The 14,117-nt window shown below is 44.9% G+C and overlaps 1 protein-coding gene across 2 annotated transcripts in view; it reads left to right on the forward strand.

Annotated features, from left to right (window-relative positions):
• The first annotated feature begins 1,688 nt into the window (after positions 1–1,688).
• LOC310778678 (cyclin-dependent kinase 20-like) overlaps positions 1,689–14,117 on the forward strand; it is a 22,699-nt gene continuing 10,270 nt past the window's right edge. The window contains exons 1-5 of one of the 2 annotated variants that reach the window (XM_083639170.1): positions 1,689–1,856; positions 4,142–4,218; positions 5,311–5,424; positions 8,146–8,334; positions 12,537–12,658. In XM_083639170.1, coding sequence (XP_083495296.1) covers positions 4,144–4,218; positions 5,311–5,424; positions 8,146–8,334; positions 12,537–12,658 — 500 coding nt within the window. In that variant the 5' untranslated portion in view covers positions 1,689–1,856; positions 4,142–4,143. The remainder of the gene's footprint in view (positions 1,857–4,141; positions 4,219–5,310; positions 5,425–8,145; positions 8,335–12,536; positions 12,659–14,117) is intronic. The other variant, XM_083639169.1, reaches the window with a different exon arrangement.

Below are 14,117 nucleotides of genomic sequence, written 5' to 3' on the forward strand. Positions count from 1 at the left end.
CCAAAACAAATATTGTCCATTCTTCTGTCACCCAGACTCACTCGTCTGGGTTTTATCAAATGCTTCCCTCAGTATATTGTCTAGATCTTTCCCAGTTACATCCACCACGTCCAAAAACCTCCTGGCAGCGTCCAGCTAACCTCGCGTCACCAGGCTCTTCTCGGCGAGAAAGAGCCTGGCTCCCGCCCACAATTGATTTTGTCACCCTACTGGTTCCCGCCTAGAGCCCGCCCTAGACCGGATGGCAGCGTTTCTAGCTCGTCAACTTTCACGTTAACTTGACAATTTGACCCAAGTATCAGAATCCTCTTTCACCGTTTTGACCGGTGTGTCAGGCGGTGGTGGCGGAGATGCCATATTGCATAAACGTTTTGTTTTATGTAACGTTAGCTTTGTTTTGATCAGACTCTAGTTTAGGTAACATCACCGCGTCAAGCTAACGGCAACAAAGACGTTGTTAGGCGCATTGCCATCCGGTGTTAATTCTGGGTCCGGGGTTTACGCCCCCATGACAAAAAGCGGGGTGGAAGGTGCCCAGACTACGTCCAGCACCATCTCGATTCTCTCCGTCTTCCCCGTCACATCAACAGCACAGTTGACCACCATCGCAATGAAAGCCAAAATTTTCCTCTTTTCTACACATAGAAGGTCAGCTCGATCCATTTCCTGCTTTTTCTTCTCTGGTTCCTTCTGTACCACCACCCTATTCCTCTCTTCATTTCTCTCCCACCCCCATCTCTTAACAGCTTAACACATACGACATTCCCCTAGTTTCTCTTATCCTATTCACTTCCTTTTCTTTCTCTCTCCTTGGACACTGCACAGACCCTGCATAGTGATTTCCCTCACAATGTAAGCACTTAGCTTGTTCTTTCTCAATGCACCTCTCTTCACTGCATTTCTCCTTTCCACATCTGCCACACTTTCTTTTTTTTTTGACATACAGCAGCCACATGCCCATATTCTTGACAACAGTAACACCTCAAGGGAGCTCTTTCAAACGGTCGTACCTTATAACACACATAATCACAGTATATTCTCTCTGGTAATTCACAATCAAATGTCAAGCACACAGATGCACTATCCTCCTTTTTCCCTTCACGGAATCTCGTCAATCTCCTTCCCTCTTTTACACCTTCAACCTTGAGAAAAACTTGAACGTCCAAATACACTGGCACACCGCTTACCACACCTTTCTTCCATGTTTTGTCCCCGAGCGGGAAGCTATCCACAATCACATTGTCACTCTGAAAATAAAATCTAGTGTTTGTGTCAAAATAAAAGCACATCGGAGCCAACTAATTAGAATACGAGGGATCAGCCTAGCAGCATTTTGGTAAACAAACCGCGTCACTGGGTGGCAACGGAAATGGAACCCTATGGAGCCCAAGTGGCGCAAGGCTAGCCAGTTAACTCTGTTTACATTTTAAAAACTGCGACAGTTCAGGACATTCATGTATTATAGATCACTCTTGAGCTACTTCTGCTCTAACTCAGAATGTCAAAATATAAGCGATGTGATGTATAGTTTTTGAGATATTAACGTTTGTTTGGCACAACTCATACTGCTGCGGGGTTCCGCATTTCTGGGTGTAAAGTGACGTCACGCTCGTCACTCGTTGGATGACATCATCGTAAACAAACATGGCGGAGGGCTGACAGTTCGTCGTGTTAGCATCATTGTTAGCATGAACTCAAACTGCTTCTCTACTGACACTGACTGCAGTTGTGCACAACGTTCGTTTATCTGATAGAAGTCGTGACGTCACGTTGTTTGAACCTGTTCCAGACACCAGCGGCTGTTCACAGGAGACACATTCTTCTTCGGTGTTAGCGAAAGCTAGCAGGTAACCAAGGTAACGGTAGCTAACAGCTAGCTCAGGTCAGTGTTTTCAGAACACAGCGCGAATCAGAATTAGGCTACTTTATTGATCCCCGAGGGGAAATTGAGTCATAATTGAGTAACAACAATAATAATAACGAGTAAGGTGCATCCAGTCGGTCTAGCCTGGTAAACCAGCCGATCACGTGAACTAATTTCATTTCATTCTGCCACGAAATGAAATGGGAGTTCACGTGACCCCGGCTGGTTTACCAGGCTACATCCAGTCAGTAAAGTGAACAGTAGTGTGGATGATTGATAGACCCTCACGGGGGCCATTTTGTGTCGAAAAGGCAGGGTAAACACAGGTAGCCTAGGTAAACCCAGCCACCACGTGACCTGCTCTCTCAGTTCCCAGTGACTGAGAACAGGTCTGAGAGGGTTACATGCTGCCACTCCGACGTGCTGCCACTCCGACGTTCTGCCACTCCGAAATATCGGCACTCAGAAAGGGATCATGTCTATGTTCCCCGGGTTCTATATTCCCCATTTTCCCACGCCAAACCTAACCTCCCCCCATGCCTAAACCTAACCTCCCCCAGACCCTAACCCAAAACCTAACCTCTCCCACCCCCACGCCTAAACCTAAGGTCGGCATTGCGGCTTCTAAGGTGAACGACCGCCAGTCCGAATAATGGAAGTTAACGTTCGGAGTGGCAGGGCTTCGGAAAGGCAGACAGTTACCGTCTGAGAGCAGGTCACGTGGGGGATGGGTTTACCCAGGCTAAAACACAGGTACAAGCAAAACACTAATGAGGGTTTCCAACTTCCATGATTGGAATTTGGAAACCCTCATGTTTTGCTTGCACCTGTGTGTTTATTCTGCCTTTTTGACACAAAATGGCCTCTGTGAAAAGGGTCTATTATTGCACAAATTGCGGTATTTAGCAGTTATTGCAGGTTGTTTTGATTGCACAATCAGCTCTACATTATCAAAGTCGGTTTTGATTTGTGGATGGGAGGAGTGAGTCTGACCACCCTGTCTGTCCGACACACAGTTTTGCAAGCGCACATACTGTAGTCTGCCAGACAGGTAGTCAACAATCCAGGACACTAGGGGGGCATCCACCCGCATCGCTGTCAGCTTCTCACCCAGTACAGCCGGCCTAATGGTGTTGAAAGCACTGGAGAAGTCAAAGAACATGACCCTTACAGTGTCTCGCCGGTTTGTCCAGGTGGGCCTTGTAGGCACGGTTGATCAGGTAGATGACGGCGTCCTCAACTCCAAGTCGGGGCTTGTAGGCGAACTGGAGGGCGTCTAAGAATGGCTTAACCATGGGCCGGAGCTGCTCCAGGACAAGTTTGTCCATGGTCTTCATGATGTGGGAGGTCAAGGCCACTGGGTGTGATTGGTCACTAATTTGGACAATGACTGACAATGACAATAACTATTTGAGATCAGGACAACTCTGACTACACACCAACTAAAAATCAACCATCTTTACTGTATCAATTTAGAGAATTTTAAAGTTAGTCTCACATTTGTACGTTGAAATCATAGACGTTGAAATAACTACGTCTGAAACTTGGGATGCTGTGAAAACACATTGCTCCATCATTTCTGATAATGACTGATATATTTGTGACCGGGCACAATTCTGTAGTTCTGTTAGTTACCAGTAGTCTGTGATTTACAGGCATAGTATGGCTGCTGCAATTATATTTTCTTTGTTGATTAATCTCATCAATTATTTTCTTGATTAATCGATTAGTTGTTTGGTCTATAAAATGTCAGAAAATGGCTAGTAGAGCCCAGGGCCGTTGGAACAAGTGCTGCCAGATACAGCTAATGACCCCGTCTCTGGCCCCGTTTCACACTGGCAACTTTTAGCCCTGCGTTTAGACGAAAAGTCGTGGTTAACCCTGAAAAGTTGGGGCTAACCCTGAAAAGTTGGGGCTAACCCTGAAAAGTCGGGGCTAACCCTGAAAAATTGTGTTGGTTAACCCTGAAAAATCGGGGCTAACCCTGCTCCAGAGCAGAACCAGCTAGCACGGGCTGAAGTCGGGGTTAGCCCCCTTTGGAATTTTCCAGGATTGTCAGTGTGAAAGCTTTCTTAGCCTGGGGCTAACAGCTCCCTTAGCCCCAGGCTAAGAGACTCACTTAACCCCGGCTAAGTGTAGTGTGAAAAGCCCTATAGGAGTAGAAACCAACAAATTGGCGATTAATTAATAGTTGACAACTAATCTATTAATTGTTGCAGTTCTAAGGAGCAGTAGAATATAACAGTTGATGTGTGTATTATTGTGGTTAATTAACAGGCATGGAGCAGTACAGTATCCTGGGGCGGATCGGGGAAGGAGCTCATGGCATCGTATTCAAAGCTAAACACATCGAGGTAACTAACACATCGAAGTAACTAACACATCGAAGTAACTAACACATCGAAGTAACTAACACATCGAAGTAACTAACACATCGAGGTAACTAACACATCGAAGTAACTAACACATCGAAGTAACTAACACATCGAGGTAACTAACACATCGAAGTAACTAACACATCGAGGTAACTAACACATCGAGGTAACTAACACATCGAAGTAACTAACACATCGAGGTAACTAACACATCGAAGTAACTAACACATCGAGGTAACTAACACATCGAAGTAACTAACACATCGAGGTAACTAACACATCGAGGTAACTAACACATCGAAGTAACTAACACATCGAAGTAACTAACACATCGAGGTAACTAACACGTCATCAAGGTAACTAACTCATCGAGGTAACTAAACCCATTGAGGTAACTGAACATGTCGAAGTAACTAAACCCATTGAGGTAACTGACACTTATATACTGTAACTAAATAAATAAAATAACAGTGCACAGTAGCTTCAATTATCTTATATCAGAAGCAAACAAGGCCATGGAAAAAATTGCAGAAATGGTTTCAGCTTAAACTGTCCTTAATTATAAAAATAAAAAAAGTTCATGATATTCCCTAGAAAGAAATATTGTAGTAATACAGTAGTGCCAAAATCGTAGTCAATGAGAATGAACTCCTTCAGGTCTCATCTAGATTCCTTGGAATTATGATTGGTAAGAATTTGAATTGGAAAAGCCACATTCATCTTGTCTGTAATAAAACAAGCGCAAATTCGCAATAGCTGCGACCAGATGCAAATTTCCGATTTTTGTGGACCAACTAGAACCAACAGAGTGATTTGCTCGTCACAGCTAATAATGGTCTCTCTCTCTCACTCTCCTCTCTCTGTCTGTTTTTCTGTCTGTCTGTCTGTCTCTGTCTCTCTCTCTCTCTGTCTCTCTCTCTCTCTCTCTCTCTCTCTCTGTCTGTTTTTCTGTCTGTCTGTCTCTGTCTCTGTCTCTGTCTCTCTCTCTCTCTCTCTCTCTCTTTCTCTCTCTCTCTCTCTGTCTCTCTCTGTCTCTCTCTCTCTCTCTCTCTCTCCCTCTCTCTCTGTCAGACAGGAGAGACCGTAGCTCTGAAGAAAGTGGCATTGCGGCGGTTGGAGGACGGGATCCCCAACCAGGCTCTGCGGGAGATCAAGGCCCTGCAGGAGATCGAGGACAACCAGCATGTGAGTCCGAGCCCCAAACAAACAAACAAACAAACAAACTGTAACGACAGAGGAGTGAGTGCAGAGGGGTCTGCTGCAGCTCCGCGCTCAGGCTTCTCATTCGTGGGTTATTTTTGACTCCCAGTAATCAGAAGCCGCTAGCTTCAACACATTTATAAATGTTTTATTCCTGATTAATAAGCAATTCAACTACTTTTGTTTTGTTTAAACTTTGGTCAAATCGTTCATCAAGTCATTCTCCGCATCCAACAACAGCCACACACACACAGACACACCGCACTGCCCCAGCCCCTCCTCTCACTTAACCTTGAGTCACGTGTTACCTCCGGCTTGGTCGCGCGTCCATACAGGCACGATTGGCTGTGTCTGCAGATAGGAAGCCGGATTGAGGGTATGTGTCCTGGTCGCTGCACTAGCGCCTCCTCTGGTCGGTCGGGGCGCCTGTTCGGGCTGGAAGGGAACTGGTGGGAATAGCGTGATCCTCCCACGTGCTACGTCCTGCCGGTGAAGACACACACAAGCACACACATACCCCCACACACACACATAGCCACACCCACAAGAGCAGAAGCATGCAGTGGACAGGCTCGTCTCCTACTTTCCACAGACAGTAAAGAGGTCATTTCACCGCAGTTTCGTCCACATTCTCGAGCTTTGAGTGCTTGAGAAGCGTCATCCGTTGCCCCGTTTTATATTCCATCTTATAAAATGGCTCTCTCAAATCAAGCAATCTGATTGGTTCACAGCCATTGTATAATTCCAGTAACCGAGTTCAATAACCCATGGCCATGGGTTATTGGTTGCCATGGCAACTCTCTTACTAAGAGAGTAATAATAAGGCTTACCTCAAATGACAACGTAGCAGAAAAAAAATGGCGGAGACAGCTGTCAGATCCTTGTGAATCGATCTTCGCTTATAACTTTACTAATACTTCGCAGAAAATGATGTTTTGTACAAGAATAGATGCGGGCTAATGTCTTCTTTGCAAAAGAAAGGCTGTTAACTCCGCATTTAACCCCGCATTTAACCCCGTAACGTTAGTTGGTGTCGGGCAAGCCCTGAGAATGCAACGCTGCGCTCGAGCTGCCTGGGTTTCCAGAAAGCTCTCAGCCAAGCGCCAGGATTGGCCAATGTCGACTTCAGTCTCCAGAACGATCCAATCAAATCACCCGCACGTCTATCTTCTTGCTAGAGGTCCCGCCTTACAGTAGTGTTTCAACTGACTCTCAGAATACCATGCCAGTCGGACTTATAGTGTTATTATTATTATATTATTATACTTGGAACCCTTTTATAAAAGCAATATAGCACTCGAGCAGCGTGTGTTGTGGAATATATCCCCCTGCTCAGTTGTTATCCCACTCGGCCTGCGGCCTCGTGGGATAACAACTGATCAGGGGGATATATTCACCACAACACACTTGCTCTCGTGAAATATTGCTTAATCATAAAATTGCTCTCTCAAATCAAGCAATATGATTGGTTCATAGCCGTGATATATTGAGCGTAAACCACGGCTAGAGCCGCATCCCCGAAACACTCTGAAAAGCCTCTGAAACATTCGAAATGTTCCCCAGCTGACTTCCTGTTGCAGTGTTGTCTAGTACAATAACTGACAGGAAATAAGATAGGTTTCAAACTGTTCCCTAGCAACACTATTCCATGAAAAACGTTTATATACAAATGCACACTTCATTCATGCATACGCCTAAAAAGCCCCATCACATGCACAGTAAAGCTTAAATAGTCCCATCACATGCACAGTAAAGCTTAAATAGTCCCATCACATGCACAGTAAAGCTTAAATAGTCCCATCACATGCACAGTAAAGCTTAAATAGTCCCATCACATGCACAGTAAAGCTTAAATAGTCCCATCACATGCACAGTAAAGCTTAAATAGTCCCATCACATGCACAGTAAAGCTTAAATAGTCCCATCACATGCACAGTGAAGCTTAAATAGTCCCATCACATGCACAGTAAAGCTTAAATAGTCCCATCACATGCACAGTAAAGCTTAAATAGTCCCATCACATGCACAGTGAAGCTTAAATAGTCCCATCACATGCACAGTAAAGCTTAAATAGTCCCATCACATGCACAGTAAAGCTTAAATAGCCCCATCGCATGCACAGTAAAGCTTAAATAGTCCGTCATATGCACAGTAAAGCTTAAATAGTCCCATCACATGTGCAGTAGAGCTTAAATAGTCCCATCACATGCACATTAAAGCTTAAATAGTCCCATCACATGCACAGTAGAGCTTAAATAGTCCCATCACATGCACAGTGAAGCTTAAATAGTCCCATCACATGCACAGTAGAGCTTAAATAGTCCCATCACATGCACAGTAAATCTTAAATAGTCCCATCACATGCACAGTAAAGCTTAAATAGTCCCATCACATGCACAGTGAAGCTTAAATAGTCCCATCACATGCACAGTAGAGCTTAAATAGTCCCATCACATGCACAGTAAATCTTAAATAGTCCCATCACATGCACAGTGAAGCTTAAATAGTCCCATCACATGCACAGTAGAGCTTAAATAGTCCCATCACATGCACAGTAAATCTTAAATAGTCCCTTCACATGCACAGTAAAGTTGCAGAAGTGATTACCAACAGTCTTGGATTGAGTGATTACATAATCTCCCTCTCTCTCCCCCCCCCATCTCTCTCCTCCCTCTCTCTCTGTCTCTCTCTTGCCCTCTCTCTCAGGTGGTAAAGTTGAAGGCAGTGTTTCCTCATGGCACAGGCTTTGTCTTGGTGTTTGACTTCATGCTGTCTGACCTCAGTGAGGTCATCAGGACGAGCCCGCGCCCTCTGACCCCGGCCCAGGTCAAAGGTTACATGATGATGCTGCTGAAGGGTGTGGCCTTCCTACACCACAACAACATCATGCACCGGGTGGGCTGCGTTCGCACCAGAGATGGGGACTTGGACTTGAGACTCGTCCTCAAAGACTTGAGACTTGACTTGGACTTGAGGTTTTGGACTTTTGAACAATCTTAATTTTTATTACTTATTTTTTGCATTAACATTAAGGGAATGTCTACTAATGTCATCCAATCATTGCTGGCACTGTATGCTAATAGATAAAGGAGTGAGGATAATACCGTACGTCAGGCGTTCCCAAACTTAAGAATACTGCGGCCCACTTTGAAATGTGAAACCCTTTAATTACAACTCTGATCAACACACAAGAGGAAGATGATGTATTTTCCTATATATCTTTTATTTCATTAATGGAGCATGAGAACTTGGGCATAAGGGAAATTAATAATCCATCCACATACAGAAATTGAGGTAAAATCCCCAAAACCAGATTGCCAACATTTTCTCCGCTCTTACTCATCAGAAGTATTTGCATGCATAACACATCTGTTGAGACAAAATGTGATGAGCAACAACAAGAAATCAACCCACAAGCTATTAATGCTATTTAGGCTGTGAAAAATGCTACCTGATCTGTAAAGGGGAGGCTGGTGGGTACCCAGTGAACCAGTTTTCATTCAGATAAATTGAGCTGAGAGGTCAAGGGACCCCTTTGAAATAGTTTTCCCTCGCCCAAATGTAACCTACGTTTGGAGCGTTATTTAGCCCCCTTCCTTCCTGACAAGCTAGCATGTTATGCTTAATAATGCCTTATGTCTTCTAGTGTCTTCTGATAACAGGATCTCCATGTAGCTTTAAAAATGACCCTGCAGCCATTTAATTGCCCGCAAAAATGTGTTGGCAGACCACTTGCAGCCTACCTGCTGTACCTCCACGGCCCACTAGTGGGCCGCGGAGTGGCCCACACTTTGGGAATCACTGCCGTACATGTTTGAATTCCTTAGTTTTAGCTATGCAGTGTTCTAAGCAGACAGGATGGCATGCAGTAGTAGATGATAGAACACTCATCCATAAGAGACGTGAGACTTGACTTGGACTTGTGACCAAAGAATTTAGACTTGACTTGGACTTGCCCCTCAAAGACTTGGGACTTGACTTTGACTTGAGCTCAAAGACTTGAGACTTGACTTGGACTTGCAAAAAAGGACTTGTGAGCATCTCTGTAGCAAACACACACACACACACACACACACACACACAACACAGATCAACTGCTAGTTAACACATTGAGTGCCACAGCGCTTCAGTAAAATTGTCTGGAGCCTGTGCCAGATTCACATCCATTCAGTTGAAAACAGCTATAGAATTTTTTCTATTAGGGCTATATGGACAGGACTAGACTCTAATGAAACATTGGACACTCCTGCTTCTTTCAAAGAAGAAATTTTGTTTCTAGACAGTTCCATTATGAAATGACAGCCTCTGAAAGAAGAGCACTTTCAAGGGTTTTCTGCTGTCTTTTTTTACTTTTCAAGATAAAGTCACTTTTATGAATACTTTTTGCACTCTAATTTCAAGCACATTCACTGACTCTAGCTAATATTTTCTGATGTAGTGACATGGTGTAGTTCTGTGCAGCCTGCGTGCCCCACCCCCCTCTCCCCCCCTGAGCTGCAAACTCCTCCCCACACGCACACAGTCTATTTTCGCAGCCTCCGTTTTTGCCCCGGGCGGATCCCAGCGCGACAAGGAAATGCCAAACGGGACTGAAGGAAAAGGTTTGGCTGTTCGGCGTCGGGTGCTGCCTTTCTGGCAGGGAATCGTGTGGAGAAACTATATGCAGACAGATAGACAGAGGCAGAGGAGCTCCGTTGTGGGCGCGGATCGCAGCCAACTGTCAGCTGCAGACAGAGCAATCTATATGGCTCTGGCTGCAGCATGCATCGGTGTCTCTTTGATCACGGCTTTCTCCTGCACAAAGTAAAGGATCTAGCGCCAAGGTTTTAGGGTGGCGCAGCTCCCGTGTAGATTTTTAAGGTGGCGCCGTGTGATCCCTTGAAGGGATTCATGCTCACTGGCTGGGTACGACCTTAAACAGCAGAATTATGGAATAATATGAATTATGATTTTAGGACGTCCACAGACGTCCTTGGCACTTCTCGTTACTTTTTTTTAGGACGTCCACAGACGTCCTTGGCACTCAATGTGTTAAGCAACATCACACCAGAGGCGGTGCTAGTGTGATGATAACAGCACAGTTGTGATTCAGTCATAGCCATGAGTTCCGATCCGATTCTGATACCTGAATTTGGATATCTGCCGATACCGATTCAATACCAGAGCTCTTGGCTCCTACTGTGAAATCATTTAGTATTTGGTTTGTTAATCAATTATCTCACAGTATTAGTTACTTGGTTCATAATATTCCACTATATTAAATTCAACAATTAATAAAGGTCATTAGATATTTCCAAAACAATAGAGGGAATGCACGTGACGTCACGGACGCGACAGTCAGTGCGGGTACGCCCACTCAGCTGCAGTGAGTGTCAAAACGTCTAAACAAGCCAGGTGGCGCCGCCGGGTCACGGTGTTTAGCGTTCAGCTTCCGCGAGAAAACAACGAAAATGGTAAAGTGCTGTTGTGCCATTGACTGTAAAAATAGATTCAACAAGGCGTCGGAGGTATCTTTTTACAGGCTGCCGAAAGCTAATGAAACGGTCCCGGTCTTCTCTGCAGCTATCCAGGGTTTCAATGAGGGCTCATTCATTCTCTGGCTGTGTTCTACCTGCACAGATATAACGTTACATGAGTGATAGTGTTCACTCTGAACAAAGCTAGGGACAGCGTATGCTATATTTTTCTTAATAAAAGTTGTAATAAAATAAATATGTACCTCTCCACATACAACCAGAATATCCATTGCTGTCCTCGTTACTTTAATGTCGCCAACAAATCCAGCCTTGAAGTACGACCACGCTACGTCCAGGCTCTTGTATGCTTTCATGCTTTGGTTTGTGTATTTCCCCGGCGTCGATATTAAGTACATATAAATGTCAGGAAACCCTATTCCTGGCCACATGTCTACGTCCATGGACCACTGGTTCTTTGGCAAGCTGTAAGGGTCACATTCGAGTCCAACTGCGGCCTTTATTTTAAGCAGATAATCGTTTATATTAGCCGTGGTTTCGCTACTACCCCTGGCAGAAGCCACGTTTGTTTTGGAAATTTGACACTCAGTGCTGCTCAGTCCGGCTGAGGGGGCGTGTTCGTGAGGGGGCGTGGCGTCGGTGCATTCCCTCTATAGAGAGCCAAAGCCCCGCCCCTTCCGGTCAGGCCCTACGTGCTGCAGCACACAACCAGTGATGTCTGTCCCACCAGGCCATGTTGGTGTTGGTATGACGTATATTGTGTGAGACGAGAGATGTAGTTGATTGAGCCGTTTCATACGAAACTAAAAGTTATGATTCAGTTTTACGACAAACTTCATTGTGTGAACTGCTGTGAACACACTACAGCCTGATCGTTACATTACAACAGCTGTGAACGCTGCCTGATCAACGTTAAATTACAACAGATGTGAACGCAGCCTGATCAACGTTACATTACAACAGCTGTGAACGCAGCCTGATCGTTACATTACAACAGCTGTGAACGCAGCCTGATCAACATTACAACAGCTGTGAATGCAGCCTATTCAACCTTACATTACAACAGTTGTGAAGTGGAGTGATATGCACACAGTGAAGTGTCCAGTGATGTTATAATGTATATCGGCACGCCTCTTCAGATTCATTTATTAAGGACTGCACAACAAAGTCGGCAGAATTTGCTTTTGGTACAGCAATCGTTGTAGCACATGAATATTGTGTCAGCATAAGACATTACAGTACACAGACATATGGCACCATAAATACAGAACATTCAACATATACATTGCTGGAGAGGTATACATTGAGATTTCAGAGGTGAGTGGAGTTCAGAAACCTGATGGCAGTGGGGAAAAAACTGTTTTTGAATCGGGTTGTTTTGGTGGAAATGGATCTGTAGCGCCGTCCAGAGGGTCTTGTCCAATCAAATCGCTCGACTGGAACTAGTAATATAATGACTTGTATCCTTCTACTGACTCTTCAAAATAAAAGCACTAATATATCAAATAATGCTGTGTGTGTGTGTGTGTGTGTGTGTGTGTGTGTGTGTGTGTGTGTGTGTGTGTGTGTGTGCGCGCGTGCGCGTGCGAGGAGGTGGTTGTGTATGTGTGTGTGTGTGTGTAGGACCTGAAGCCAGCTAACCTGCTCATCAGCTCCTCTGGTCATCTGAAGATCGCTGACTTTGGTCTGGCTCGACTGTTCAGCCCCCAGCCAGAACGCCTATACAGCCACCAGGTGGCCACCAGGTGAGTGTGTGTGTGTGTGTGTGTGTGTGTGTGTGTGTGTGTGTGTGTGTGTGTGTGTGTGTGTGTGTGTGTGTGTGTGTGTGTGTGTGTGTGTGTGTGTGTGTGTGTGTGTGCGTGCGTGCGTGCGTGCGTGCGTGCGTGCGTGCGTGCGTGTGTGTGCGCGCGCGCGTGCATGCGTGTGCGTGTGTGTGTCGGTGTTGCCTGGAGTTGAGTTTGGCTGCTCCTGGTCTGGCATCATCATATGCAAATGCCTTTTCTTAGGTTTCATGAGTGATTCACCAATGAGCGCCGAGGGGGACTAACAATTGGCCAATCACCCTCAATAAAAAGCCCAACGGGTGGGACTAAGCCGTTGTCAAGACTGCGCCGAGGAGTAAACAACAATGGCCACCGCCTGCTATCATGGCATTCTTAAATTGATTAAAATTAAAAGTAGCAATTACTTTGAAATCCAAATGGCACACTGCTTGGAAGGAAATCCTATAATTCAATCAGGAGAGACTAAAGACCAGTGAATGAATACAATAATATTTATTACAATTGCTTAATGATGATGCATTACAGAAATGATGATGAGAATTAGGTATTGTTAATAGTCGTTGGCGCAGAGACACCACAGGGAGATAATGAGATAGAGCTGCATCAGATCTATCCCCCTGTAGAGTCTAGATACTGGTGGTGGTGGTGAAGCCTCTCTTGAGACTGATGAGTCTACAGACTGAAGAATCGGATGACTCTGATGGGTCTGCGAAGACTGGGTGGAGAGAGCGAGACTGACAGCAGGAGTAGAGCAGGCTGAAGGGCTGAATGAGATAAAAAGAGGCATATATAAGCAGACAACAGCCGTGTGATTGGCCTGCAATGGAGGGTGAGAAGCAATGTGATAGGCTTGAGCAGATTTGAAGAGGTGGAGAAATAAGAAGTGAACGGAAGTGAAAAGTGCAGATTATAGTCTTCCTGGATGAACCTCCGTTAGAACTACATCTACCTATATATACAATTTGAGTATTTGGGTGATGTTTGTTTCAAGTTCTGTGTTCGGCCACAGCTCTGCCGTTTTACGTGCAATCAGGCTGAAACCTTCAGGGTGTGTAAAGGGCACCGATGCGGGTGACCTGACGGAGCCAGACTTTTTAAAATAGACTAATTAGCTAATGATATGATGTCATCAGTGATGATGTCATCAGTGATGATGTCAAAAGTGATGTCATAAGGGCGCACGCACCACATTCCAACTGCAATATTTGTCAGGCATGGGAACAAAGACAGAACATTCTGTTTAAAAAGTGATGGAATGATTTGTCTTGTTGACTTGTTCTTTGAGCAGGATGTTGTTGACTTGTTCTTTGAGCAGGATGTTGTTGACTTGTTCTTTGGGCAGGATGTTGTTGACTTGTTCTTTGAGCAGGATGTTGTTGACTTGTTCTTTGAGCAGGATGTTGTTGACTTGTTCTTTGAG

Source organism: Poromitra crassiceps (assembly GCF_964638095.1).
Source record: "Poromitra crassiceps genome assembly, chromosome: 6".
NCBI lineage: Eukaryota > Metazoa > Chordata > Actinopteri > Beryciformes > Melamphaidae > Poromitra > Poromitra crassiceps.